The sequence below is a fragment of the Artemia sp. Qi Xiang Cuo genome, chromosome 9, assembly GCF_049724085.1.
Source record: "Artemia sp. Qi Xiang Cuo chromosome 9, ASM4972408v1, whole genome shotgun sequence".
Classification (NCBI taxonomy): domain Eukaryota; kingdom Metazoa; phylum Arthropoda; class Branchiopoda; order Anostraca; family Artemiidae; genus Artemia; species Artemia sp. Qi Xiang Cuo.
Genome location: NC_142802.1, coordinates 29982654 through 29995764, shown reverse-complemented (window position 1 = coordinate 29995764; position 13111 = coordinate 29982654). Strand labels below are relative to the sequence as shown.

The following is a 13111-nucleotide window of genomic DNA, read 5'->3' as shown; positions in this document are numbered from 1 at the left end:
AGATTCCTGAACTTTTGTTTGTTTTACTTAAGGTAATGCCGGTTTTTATTTAAAAATTAAGACAGCTTTGGCCACAAATACAAAAGGAAATAGAATTGATTCAAGTCGTACATGCTGCCTTTTGATTGTGATCTACACTTTTTCTTTTAGTTTTTCATGTGAATCAAAGATGTTCTGGCTACAAACCTCATTCGTAACTGGAATAGCTCCTTTTTAAGCGAAAGCATCTATCAACTGAGATCAAATATAATAAATAAGATGCGATCGAAATATTTTTTAACCTATACGGTTCCTGTTATATGATTTGTGGAGTTAGTCCATGCTATTCGTGCATCTTAAGTATCTTAAGTTATGAATTTAGAACCAAGCACTCCCTACCTTCATTCTTCCAAAGCTACTCTTAACTGAACTATGCTCTCCAGTAGTTTTATCACTGATCTTCCATCAGTTGGGCTGTTTTCTATTTATATCACAAAATAGGTTCCATATAATTTTCTGGTCTTTAAAATGCAATTCATTTTTCCAGTCAGGATTTCACTTCTGTAAATATTAAATAAAATAAAAACAAGTGTTTCAACTAAAAGTAAGGAACAACATTAAAATTTAAAGGGAACAGAAATTATTACGTATATAGAGGGGGTTTCCTCCTCCTCAACACCTCACTCTTTACGCTAAAATTTTTTAGTACTTTTAAAAAAGCTTCTTATTGTTCTAATTAAAAGACCGTTGTGTCTCAGGGATCGTTATTAAAATATTGAGACAAAATTCTCATTTTAACATAAAAAGCGAGGTGTTGAGGGGGAGGCTACCCCCTTCATATGCGTAATAATTATTGTTAGTTTTAAGTTTTTGTTGCTCCTTACTTTCAGTGGAAAAAACTTGTTTTTTATCTAATTTCTGATCGTTTTTAAATAATCCCAGGAAATCTGGCCACACCTCCACGGAGAAATACCCTCCTCACGAAAATTCAATTCCAGTAAAAAAAAATTACCCATGACAAATAACCTTAACAACTCCACGCGTAAAATTAAGACCGGAAAGAGAAAGTAATACATATAAAAAGAATTTTGTATAAGAATTCTGGCAAATTCCCCCAGTGTATAATTTTCCCTGATAAGCTCACTCCCTGGAAAATTCTCTCCCCATGTAAAGTTCTCCTATGGAAAACCTCCAGCCTAAAATGTATGTATGCTTCCCAATAACAAATAATATGCGTAAACAATGGACACATTTTACAACTTAAAGACCTTTCCCCTGGGGCTGTGGAGAGGGGGGTCATGTTACTTTCAATGGCATCGCAATTGGGCCCTTCAAATATGATGAACAAAATGGCTATCTCAAAATTTTGATGGGACAATTTTGGGGAAACAGGGGCAGGGAGAGGGGGCCTAGTTGCCCTCCAGTCTTTTTGGTCACTTAAAAAAAGCACTAGAACTTCTAATTACCGTTCGAATGAGCCCTCTTACGATATTCTAGGACCGTCGAGTCGATACAATCACCCCTGGATTAAAAAACATCCACATTTTTACAGATAGGAGCTCGAAACCTCTGCAGTAGGTTTTTCTGATACGCCGAAGATGGTGTGGTTTCATTAATATTCTATGACTTTTAGGGGGTGATTCTCCTTTTTTCAAAAATCAGGCAAATTTTCTCAGGCTCTAGCCGTTACTGGGTAAGACTAAACTTAATGACACTTGTATATTTGAAATTAGCATAAATCCTCTTGTTTTTTGTTTTTTTTTCAGAGAAAACCATTGTGAGATAGAACGAAGAAGACGGAATAAAATGACAGCCTATATAACAGAGTTGTCAGATATGGTACCAACCTGCAGTGCGCTAGCCAGAAAGCCAGACAAATTGACAATTTTAAGAATGGCTGTCGCGCATATGAAAGGATTAAGAGGCATGACTGGTAGGCTTTGACCTCCCTTTTTTGTTTTAATCAACATCCAATTTCTTTTATCTAGCTGTTTTTAACAAAATTTGTCGCTTTAATCAAGTGTTAACTTAAAAAAAAAAATGTGTGCTTTTGATGAAGGTATTTAAACAGCGTCATTCTTCATTATCTATTTCTGTAATAAAATTCAGAGCATTGTCCAAAAATCAGCACCTTTGTTGCTTGACTTAACATTTTTGAGTTAACATATTTGACACGTCCTGATACTCCCTTTCTCGTTATCTGTTGTAATTCTCGCTGCCGCTTATCTTCTGAAGGCATATTCTTTGTTTTCGCTGCGGTTTATTTTTAACCGCATATTTCTTTGTTCTTCACTTTCGTTTTTTATTCCTTTTCATTCTTGCTGCCACCTATCTTCGAGCTGGATGTTTCTTTGTTCTTCACTTTTGTTTTGACTCGTTGAAATTATCGCTGAAGAAAGTATTCTAACTGTACATTTTTTTTTGTTCTTTATTTTTGTTTATCATTACTGTAAACAGTTTTTCAATACACTTTACCTTAGCTGCCCGGATTGGTCTTGTCACATTTGATGGTCTAGGTTGTTCATTTGTCCTCTAGGCATTATGAAACTGCTTAAAACACCTTTTGTAAATAGACCAATTTACCTGGGTATTTTATACTTAGCTATGTTCCTTGTGTTATGTTGCATGCGTCAAAGATATAAAAATGATACGTTCACTCCTGGGGGGAGGGGAAGCGGAAATAATGTAATTTATTCTCCGGAATTGTGCTTAAAAATATGACGTCAATCATATAGTTTTCTTGTCAATCATGTTTCTTGTATAGTATTGCCTGCATCATAGACACGAGAAATGATACAACCACTACTGAGGTAAGTATGACGTTTGTATGCTGTTGAAATGTGCTCAAAAATATAACGTCACTGACGGGATAACAGGTTTTGGGTTAGACCATATCGGCACGGCTGCCGCATGCACGCATTCTATATTCGGAAAAGTAATTTTTTTTTCTAGGTTGAAATGTATTTTAGTGCGCATTTTTATTGATTTAGTTATAGACTGGCATGAATTTGAGGCATTTCGGATGCTGCTATGTAAAATGGCAGTGTGTAAAGGTTTTAAAAAGACTCAAGCTTTCATATACCGAAGTTGAGTTCCACGAGAGCTTTATATCCTAGTTTTCCAAGGTATGTAAAAGCAAAAGATTGGACATGCAACTTGATTCTCCTAGGTCTCCTCTGTCCATTCTTCCATCCCTCTGGAGACAGGAATGATCCCCCACTTTAAGACGCCTTCTCCCCTTCTTGTCGAGCGCATATTAAATTTGCTACAATTGGTATATGATGCAACCTATGCAACCTATTGCAAAATACTTGATAACTTCAATTCAAAATTAACGGACTCGGTTCCATGCACTCTTTTTAACAAAGCCCTTGAAATAAAATTTTTCGGAGGAGTGTCGTACCATTTATTGGTTTATACATATGAAATCACAGTAGTACACACGGGGAAAGGGTAACCCTGTTCCCACGGAATTAGCTCTCGCTTCGTTAAGAAGTCAAGAACTTGTGTTAAAATGGGGCCTGCAACATAGCTCAACGGGCCACTTATTGGACCCATTCCCCCGCTGTTTGGCTCTAGGTAGGTGACACAGCCCATATAATTTTATGTTTGAAGTTTCTTTACAAGTCAATGAAAGGAGGGCTTTCTGATACGTATTTGTCCATCATGGTATCCTAGCAACTCCTCTATTATTTCTAGAAAGCAGTCGAATCAACAGAAATTAGTTCAGTGGTCCCACAATAATTAGCTAGCACTTCTATCCTTGGACTTTATTCAGAGAAAGAGAAAATAGTCAAACCTTGCATTTAGTGTGTTGGATAAACAAGAATAGATTGATGTTTTCTGGACGCCTGAAATTTCCCCCCATTATTCAGTTGAAGAATTTGCAGGAAACAGGGCTTTTGAGTTGGCAATTTTGGGGGGTGGCCTTTACTGTTCTTTTTTTTTGCAATAAAATTTTCTTGTGTTTAAAGAAAAAAGAAGAAGAAAGCTATTTGAGGCGTATGAAGCGGTTCAATATTGAAAAGGATCTAATCTGGAGAAGAAGGGCAATAGCAAACTACAGCAACTTATTAAGAAGTTACAATGCAGCTGTCCATGGTCAATTCAATTTTCAAGAAATGGACCTACTGTTGAAATTAAGTCCCAGGAACATTTTGTTCAAGTTTACTATCCCTCATCATATTGCTTTTTGTGAAAATACATCATAGTCGGTTTTGGTTTTGAAACGAAAGCAGCAAGTTTTTTTTTTCAATTGAATGATAAAGAGGGACTTCAAAATTTTATCATCCCCATCCACACACGCTTCTTGTCCTCCTCATTACACTTGTTTGAATAGTTCTCTCCTGAAACCATGTAAAAGTTTAACAAGAGAGTAAAACTTTTCATTACATTAGTCTTGTATTAGAGGATTTATTACCAAAGTGCTATAATGAAAAATCTAAATAGGGGTGGGTGGGGTGGGGAGGAGAATTGACCAGAATGACAGCTCCTCAGGTGTAACATTGCTTATGTTGGTTTTAAGTTTTAATGTCGTATTTTACTTATCACTTTATAATAAACCTGAACTACCTTTTTTTTAAGAAAACGTGTCTATATTGCAAGCTTAGTCCAAATGAAGAAGGCTAGAGTGTAAATGCCCTTTCTCCATCTTGATCTGGAGCACCTCCTATGGAAGGTTTGAAAGATTGAATCCCCTCCCCCTCCAAAAAATACAACGTCCACTTTCTTTCCATTGGCATAAGTATATAAACAGCATCAACTGTTTATTTTTGTTGAATGCCTATATTTAAGGATTTATTCTCAACCAAGTTGCTTAATGCCTCTTAAATTAGTATGTTGTATAAACACTCTTTCGATAGTTCCAAACTGATTAGGTAACTCATAATTTTTTATCGATAGCATGTTTGTCCCTATGCGGGTCAAAACTCTGGTTTTGCAGCAAAAATGACAGAAATCGGCATTTCGCTGTGGTGTTATCTCTTCTGTAACTTGGAAAAAGAATTACTTGGAGTTTTCATTTGAATGAGCCTCATGTTGTTCTAAAATCATCATAAAAGCTGATTTGTTAATTTGTAAATTGTTATTAAATTTTATTTTTTAGAGTTTCGGTGTCTATTGACAAGGCTCGCTCTTTATTTACTGTTCATTGTCATGACTAGTTTTCCGTTAAATTCAAGTTTGGGTTTTCATCGGGCTGAAGTCTTCGGAACGACATTGGCAAGTCCTGTGGTCTGGGTGAAGGAGGTTCTAAGCCAACCTTGATTGTAAGAAACAATGTAAGGTCAATGAAATATTATTCCAAAAATTATGCAAGTCTTACCAATGGGAAGCAGTCTGGCGGAAACAGGTGCTTGGAAAACGCCTTCCTTATGTATGAGCCATAGATCTATACAGTGAAAGGTTCAATAGTTCCGGCCCTCCTCATTGTTGTCTTCCGAGATATTGGAAGACAACATGATACATATGTATCTCGATGATACATAATTTCAATTGCGGGCTTTTAGCTATAATTCTGTAAGACCAGTTTTCCATCAATAAAATCAGGCCAATTTATTCTACCACTGTGTCCACTAATGACGGAACATTAGATTTTTCAGAGCCCTTCGACAACTGCAAAACTATTTCCGCCAATGCTTGAGTTAGAGCTGAGTTCGCGCATGCACTGAAGAATATTTGATTTCTTCTATATTGATGTGTCAGGTCCTTGATGAAAATATAAAAAAAAACATTGACTTATCCTGTTTAATACGGAAGCTTTCGTCCAATATTTTTTATATTATCTAATTTGATTTGAACCAAACAGCAAGTTAATTTTAATCTTAATTAAAACGAAAATAATGAATCGTAATTCAGTTTCTGTTGGATCTACAAGGAAAGACATGATTTTCGAACCAAACCCAAAGTTTCTCTTTTATGCTGCTATCAGTTTTTTTCTCTTTTTTCCTTTTCTTTTTTCGTTTTTTTTAAAGTCTTTTAACAGTTAAATTTTAACTCAGCGGATTCATTCCAGCAAATTGGAAATATTGTTTGCCAGATTAGGGGAGGATTTTACTTTTTTATATACAAAAACATTAGGCTGTCTTTCTATTCTGATAAAAGAAATTTTTAGAGATTGATGAAGAATTTTTCTCTTTGATTTTTTTTAATAAAAAAAATGGTCTTCTATTTGTTCAAGCTAGTTACGATCGTAGGAGTTTCGGAGTGAGGAGTACAAATTGTATGCATAAAAAGAAGTGCAGGAAAAGTGAAAAAATCTCAAGTGTACACTTTAGGAGGAACAGAGCCCAAAGAACCGCTCTTTCTCCCCGCTGCGTTTCAAGTGGATTCTTCTTGGATTAAATAAGAAAACAAGTTTTTTTTTTAACTGAAAGTAAGGAGTAACATCAAAACTTAAAACGAGTAGAAATTATTATCTATATTGAGGGGGTTTCCTCCTCTTCAACCCCTGGCTCTTTACGCTGAAATGTTTTAGTACTTTTAATAAAGCTTCTTATTGTTATAATTAAATGACCGTTTTGTTTCAGGAGTCGTTCTTAAAAAATTGGTACAAAATGCAAACTTTAGCGTAAAGAGCAAGGTGTTAAGGAGGAGCAACCCCTCTCATATGCGTAACAATTTTTGTTCGTTTTAAGTTTTAATGTCACTCCTTACTTTCAGTCAAAAAACTGTTTTTAAAAATTTAATTTCCAATCGTTTTTATAAATAATGCCAGGAAGTCTGGCTCCACTTCCACGGAAAAATCCCTCCTTCCCACAATTGTCTCTTAGACAATTCAATCCTGCCGAAAATTTACCCTGGATAATTGCCCTTAATATCTCCACGCGCAAAATTGAGTCGGCAATGAGAAAGCAAAATATAAGAATTTCGTATAGGAATTCTGGCAAATTCCTTCAGTGTAAAATTTCCCCTGAAAAAATCACTCCCTGGAAACTTGCCTCCCCATGGAAAATTCTCCCCTTGGAAAATCTCCCTGCAGAAAATCCTTCCCCCCCCAAAAAAAAATATGCATACTTCCCAATAACAAATACTATACATGCAAGATTTGCCTCTCACTCACTCGGATTATCTATGTTGGCTTTTTCTACAATTAACCATGGTTTAATGCCCACAACTACTTGATTATAATTAAGTCCGTGATTTTCTGATAAAAATACAAAATTCCACGTCTTTGCAGATAGGAGCTTGAAACCACTACAGTAGGGTTCTCTGATACGCTGACTTTGATTGTGTGATTTTCATTAAGATTATATGACTTTTAGGGGGTGTTTTCTCCCTTTTTTGAAAATCAGGAAAATTTTCTCAGGCTCGTAGTCTTTGATGGGTGAGACTAAACTTAGTGAAACTTATATATTTGAAATCAAACAATTTGTGGTGACAAACTGTAAGTAAGGAGCTACCCAGCTCAATAGTAACTGAAACTCTAAAAAACAGAATTTTGATACCAATAGATAGGCTACATCATAAGAATCAGATTTTTATGCTAATTTCAAATATAGTTTCATCACGTTTAATCTTACTCATCAAAAGTTACGAACCTGAGAACAAAAAATACATCCCCTGAAAGTCGTGGAATCTTAACGAAAATCACGCCATCAGATTCAGCGTATCAGAGAACCCTAACCCTACTGTAGAGGTTGCAACCTTCTATCTGCAAAAATATGGAATTTTGTATTTTTTTGCTAGAAGAAAGATAACGGATGTGTGTTTTTTGTTGTTTTTTTTCCCCAGAGGTGATCGTATCGACCCAGTTGTCCTAGAATATCGCGAGAAGGCTCATTCGAACGTAAATTAAAAGTTCTAGTGCCCCTTTTTAAGTGACAAAAAAATGGAGGGCAACTGGGCCCCTTCAAACGCTAATTTTTTCCCAAAGTCACCGGATCAAAATTTTGAGATATACATTTTGTTCAGCATAGTCGGCAAATCGAATAACTATGTCCTTTAGGATGACTTAATTCCCCATGGTCCCCGGGGAAAGGGCTGCAAGTTATGAACTTAGGCCATTGTTTACATATAGTATTGGTTACTGGGGAGCCTACAGACTTCGTAACCTACGGAGTAGGTTACGGGATGACCTTTCCATGGAGGAAGAGAATTCTCCATGAAGGGGGCGCCGGATTTCCCAGCATTATTTAAAAACGCTCAGAAATTAAATAAAAAAAGCAAGTTTTTTCTACTTAAAGGAAAGAGCAACATTAAAACTTAAAACGAACAGAAATTATTACGTTTATTAGGGTGTTCGCCCCCTCTTTAGTACCTTGTTCTTTACAGTAAAGTTTTTTAGTACTTTCAAAACAGCTATTTATTCTAATTAAACGGCCTTGTGATTCAGGGGTCATTCTGAAAGAATTCGAACAACATTCGAAGCAAAAGAGAAATTAAGATCAATAAAAATAGTGAAGAAAAGAGGGGGTTCAGGAATATTCTACCTACACTCCAAAATACATATAGGACTTATTTTATTTATTTTTTTTTTATTTCTTCTTTTGTGTTTTTTGGGCGCGCGGTTGAGCATGGTGAGATAAAGGTTAAAGAATTCAATTTACTTGCTTATTTGAAAGAGGTTATTATTTCATCTGAAATTTTCTTGGGTTCTGAAAAAAATTAAAGCTATCGAATATTCTACATCAGATGTTATGCCTATATTTTGGAATACCGGAAGAATATTCCGAAATTGCTGTTTCGGAATATTTGTCATACGTTTTCTTTGGCACGCAAATTTTTCTCATATGGGGAAAATTTTCCGGAGGGGCATTGTCTTCGGGAGGGGGGGGATTGTCCGCTGGGAATTTTCTTTGGGAGGAATTTTCCGGAGGAACTGGGATATGCTAGCACAATATGAAATTCGAATAGTGTGCTTTTATTAGGTGGGACTGTGTAAGTGTCAATATATCCAGAGCCACCTAGAGTCGAAATGGGCCCCATAGCAAAAAGTTTTAGTTTAAAGCTGTTGAATAATACAACACATCTTCTTGCAGTGTATTTCTTTCTTCTTCTTTTTTTTTTGGGGGGGGGGCTATTTTGGAATGCTAGTCCTTTTGTATCTGCCTCTCTTGCTACGTCTATCATTGGTAGCTTGTATATAAAACAAATTAATGGTTTTTATACGATGGAGAAACTATACATTATTCGAACGTTTAAACACTTTTAAGCAGATATGAATCATTTTAAAGTAGACATGGTTTATTTAAACCAGTGTCAGTGGGCTTGAAAATTTAAACATTTGGAAATTGAAGGGGAAGATTTACTTCGAAATTGTATCTAATAATTTTTTTCTACAGTATTGGCCCCCTCTTCAAAATATAGTTCAATCTTCTGTGCAATTCCTCGTTTCGTGTATTGTTAAAGAACAAAGCAGATCTTTTTTTTTTTTTTTTTAATAAAACCTATTATGTTACGGTTTAACTGAAGTTTAGCATCATTATCTATTATTTTGACATGTTGTCTCATCTTTAACTTCATTTTTATGTGGTAAACGAAGACTAAGCTACCCATGAGGCTTTGTTAGAAAACGCTAAGACCTTAGACCCCATAAGGGATGACAGTGTTGTTGCTGTGTTTAGTACTTTCACTTCATTGTTCTGAGATAGTCGTAACGCCCGTTGAAGAGACTAATACAAATCTGTTTTTTCGTTTTATTATGCAGTACTTGCAATTCTTGGAATTTACATAGTTTTATTTGGTATGAATATACGAGGGTAATTGAAGCTATATTGAACAGAAAGTGCAATTCGAAACTAAATAACCCAATTTTAGCCAATTGCAGCAATAGTATATGGTTCAAAATTTATTACTCTGTTAATTACTAGTAAAAATAGGAAGACCGAAAAGGTATTGTAAATATTCCCTGAAGGATACACGAGACGCCAAGTATGTATCAGATCTTAGCAGAGGTTTTCTTTTTGATGAAACTACTAGCAGAGGTTTTCTTTTTTGTGAAACTACTAACAGAGTTTTTTTTTATGAAACTACTAGCAGAGGTTTTCTTTTTTATGAAACTACTATTGGAAGAACGGTCTTCCGACCCTCGCGCGTGGAGGGAGATTGGGTGCCTATATATTTCAAATCAAGAGTGCGGCTTTTTTTTTTTTTATCTTTACCGTGAATTTGTAGATAAACTATTCAAGCAGGAAAGTTGATACCCGATGCAAAATAGATTAGGAACCATGAAAATTGAAATTTTTACATTGCCTCCTATTAAGGGGTGAACTGGACCCCTAAAAAATATCACATCCAATAGGCATAGCTAGGATTGCTTTGCATAGGGAACCCATCTCATTTCAGGTGGGGGAGGGTGAGATACTACAAAAGTATGCAATAGCCGGTTGACTTTCACGATTTACATTTTAATGTTACTCTTCACATTTTAGGGACAGGTAAAAAATTCCCTCGTATTTCTTTTCGCAGAAGTTTAGTAGGTAATCAAAAAGGTGGGGGGGGGGGTGTACATTTTATTCTAAAAATATCCTTTCTTTTTCCTTTTTATCTTCTTATAATATTAAGCACTTTGTCTCAGATGGTATATGTTATTACTACATACAAATATATTAAATAATCCTTAAAATTCACCGTTTAATATGCTTATTAGGCGACATGGCTAACTGTGTGGCCAAAAATATTCAAAGGTCCTTGCTTTCTTCACTAAATGGAAGGAAACAACGAATAGTCTCTCTGTCTCAGATTTCATTTACACCAGGTGGCTCGTGCCAGGCGAGGTGGAACCGTGTCAAGCGTTTTGGGGAGTGTGGCGAGTGTTTTGGGGGCTGCCTAGCGGGGTGGAACTGTGCCAAGCGTGGCGGAACTTTGCGATACTTAGCATACCAAGATGTACACCAGTTGGCAGGAAGTCAGTGCCCTCTCGGAAAACAACAGAAGGCACAGGCTTTTATGATACGTAAATTGCTAACAAAGTAACTACTGTCTATCTTCTCGTTTTTGAGTTAGCTGCGCGTTGAAGAACGTGATAAAGGCTTTTGTGTGATTGACTCATTTTTTTTTAAATATTACACCAGGCTTGTAGACACTTTTTTGAAATAGAGAAATAACTCATAAGCGATCAGCTTAATGGGCTGAAAAACTTTTTATGAGACAATTTGACAACAAAAAGTATATAACTATCAAGATGTAAGCAGTTGCTGGAAAGACCAACTTTCTATGTTGGAGATTAGTTGATCTCTACTGCGACACATTGCTTTGCCCTCCCATGTCTAACCAGCCGACGACATCTTAAAACTAGTTTGACTAAGGATTAATTGAAAATGAGTAGGAGGTTAATAGCTCTGCCAGGCAATAGCTCTGTATAAGCCTATGGAATTTTGTAGGACGTTTCAGATTTGTCTTGAGAGGTACACGCCTACTAATGTTTGAACGTTTATGTAATGGTACTGAAACGTTTCTGGAAAAGGTCACAACTTTTGCATCCCACGGATGTGTATTTCCGTTGAAAGACGCTCTGCTACCCTCATGTAAGGGGCTGCGGCCTGCTTCCTTTCGACTTTTGACTTTATTTAACATAATAAACAAAAATATAAACCATTTCAGATAAAAATAACTACGCATGGGAAAAATTTAAATTTTGCTAACGCGTAAGGATTAACTGCATAAACATTCTTAAAGGTATCCTAAATTAATAAAAAGAAAACCTGCATAAATATTCCTAGAAGAATCCTAAATTAATTAAAATAATGATAAAAAAAAATAAAAAATACAAGACAATCACCTTCTATCAAAAACCTTCAGGGTGATAAAATAGGTGCTTGAATAAACAGACAAGCAAGTGTGAGTACAGACAGTCGTTGAGTCACCTTTGTGGTCCCAACAATATCAAATATTGGCTAACTTGAAATTTAAAATGCGGTCGGAAATGTTATTTTATCAATATGGGAAATGAAAGGAAGCTCCGAGAGAAGCCAATGATATTGGAAAATATGAAATAAGACTATTGAGAAGACATAGAAAACAGCGAAGACTTTTAAGCAATACAAATCTAAAAGTAAAAGTTTATTCCGAAAAGAAATTTATGTTGATTTCGAAAAAAAGCCTGAAACGGCTCGAAAATGGCGTCAGATGAAAATGAAAAGTGTACCATTGCAATCAGCATAATCAAAAACCTTGTTCAGGGAAATTACAGTTCCCCTCCTTGAACAGCAAGGAAAATCAGTTTTTGCATTGGTAGCACTGAGCTGTCGCCCTTTTTTTTTCTTTTTTTTTTGTCAGCAGGCCTAGGGGATTTACCAGAGCATCATAGAGAGATGCTTAATGGTTTATGCAAAAGCTATTTCTTATGTCTACGTGCTTTTTGTAAACTCCGTCATGTGCAAGTGCCATATGGTACTAAATGGCACATTTTGTGCCATTTCTCAAGGGGTGGCGTTGGCAGGCTACCAGAATATCGTAGAGATATTTTTTTATAGCTTATATTAAAGATGTTGGTCATATCTACGTTCTTCCTATAAATTTCACCATCTGCAAGTTCCAAATGGCAATAAAAACGGCACTATTGGTGCCATATCTCAAGTGGAAAAGCTGGGGCTATTGGGTTAGCAGAACTTTTAAGAGTTATGTTTCATGGCTCATTCGAAAGCTATTGCTCATATCTACGTGCTTTTTTATTAATTCTACTCTTAAGTGCAATATAGCACTGAAAACAACACTTTTGGTGCCACTTCTTAAGTGGAAAGGCTCTGAAGCACAAAACCAGTACTGTTGTAATAGTTATGTTCTAAAACCCTTAACTGGAGGTTTACAAGAATCCCTCCCGTGCTCCACCCACCCAGCCCCTTAGTAAGGTTCAAAAATAGTTTGGTCACCAGTAAGCTACTACAAAGTTAGCAGGTTACCACACCAAAATAAATACACGTTTAATGGCTCAATTAAAAGATATTGCTTATATTTACTAGGTTTCTACAAATTCTACCATCTATCAGAATTCACAGATGTCAATGTTAGCTAGTTTCTTGGGACAATTTGCAATGAACTCTTTGTCATGAGCTGCAGCTAAGTAAAGAGCGAACCACAGTCCATAGTAATTAAAAGGTAAAAACGTTAAAACAGTACAAAAACAGTTTTTTCTTCTTTTTCCCAGGCCTAGCGGGCTACTAGAACATCAGAGAGAGATGCTTAAGAGCTCATT

General features: G+C 35.9%; 1 protein-coding gene across 5 annotated transcripts in view; it reads left to right on the top strand.

The window, feature by feature from the left end:
• The window catches only part of LOC148948546 (aryl hydrocarbon receptor nuclear translocator homolog), a 207094-nt gene that overhangs the window by 82188 nt on the left and 111795 nt on the right, over positions 1-13111 (top strand). For 4 of the 5 annotated variants that reach the window (XM_089094455.1, XM_089094454.1, XM_089094453.1 and 1 more), the window contains one exon: positions 1746-1912. In XM_089094455.1, the coding sequence (XP_088950581.1) occupies positions 1746-1912 (167 nt within the window). The remainder of the gene's footprint in view (positions 1-1745; positions 1913-13111) is intronic. The other variant, XM_089094452.1, reaches the window with a different exon arrangement.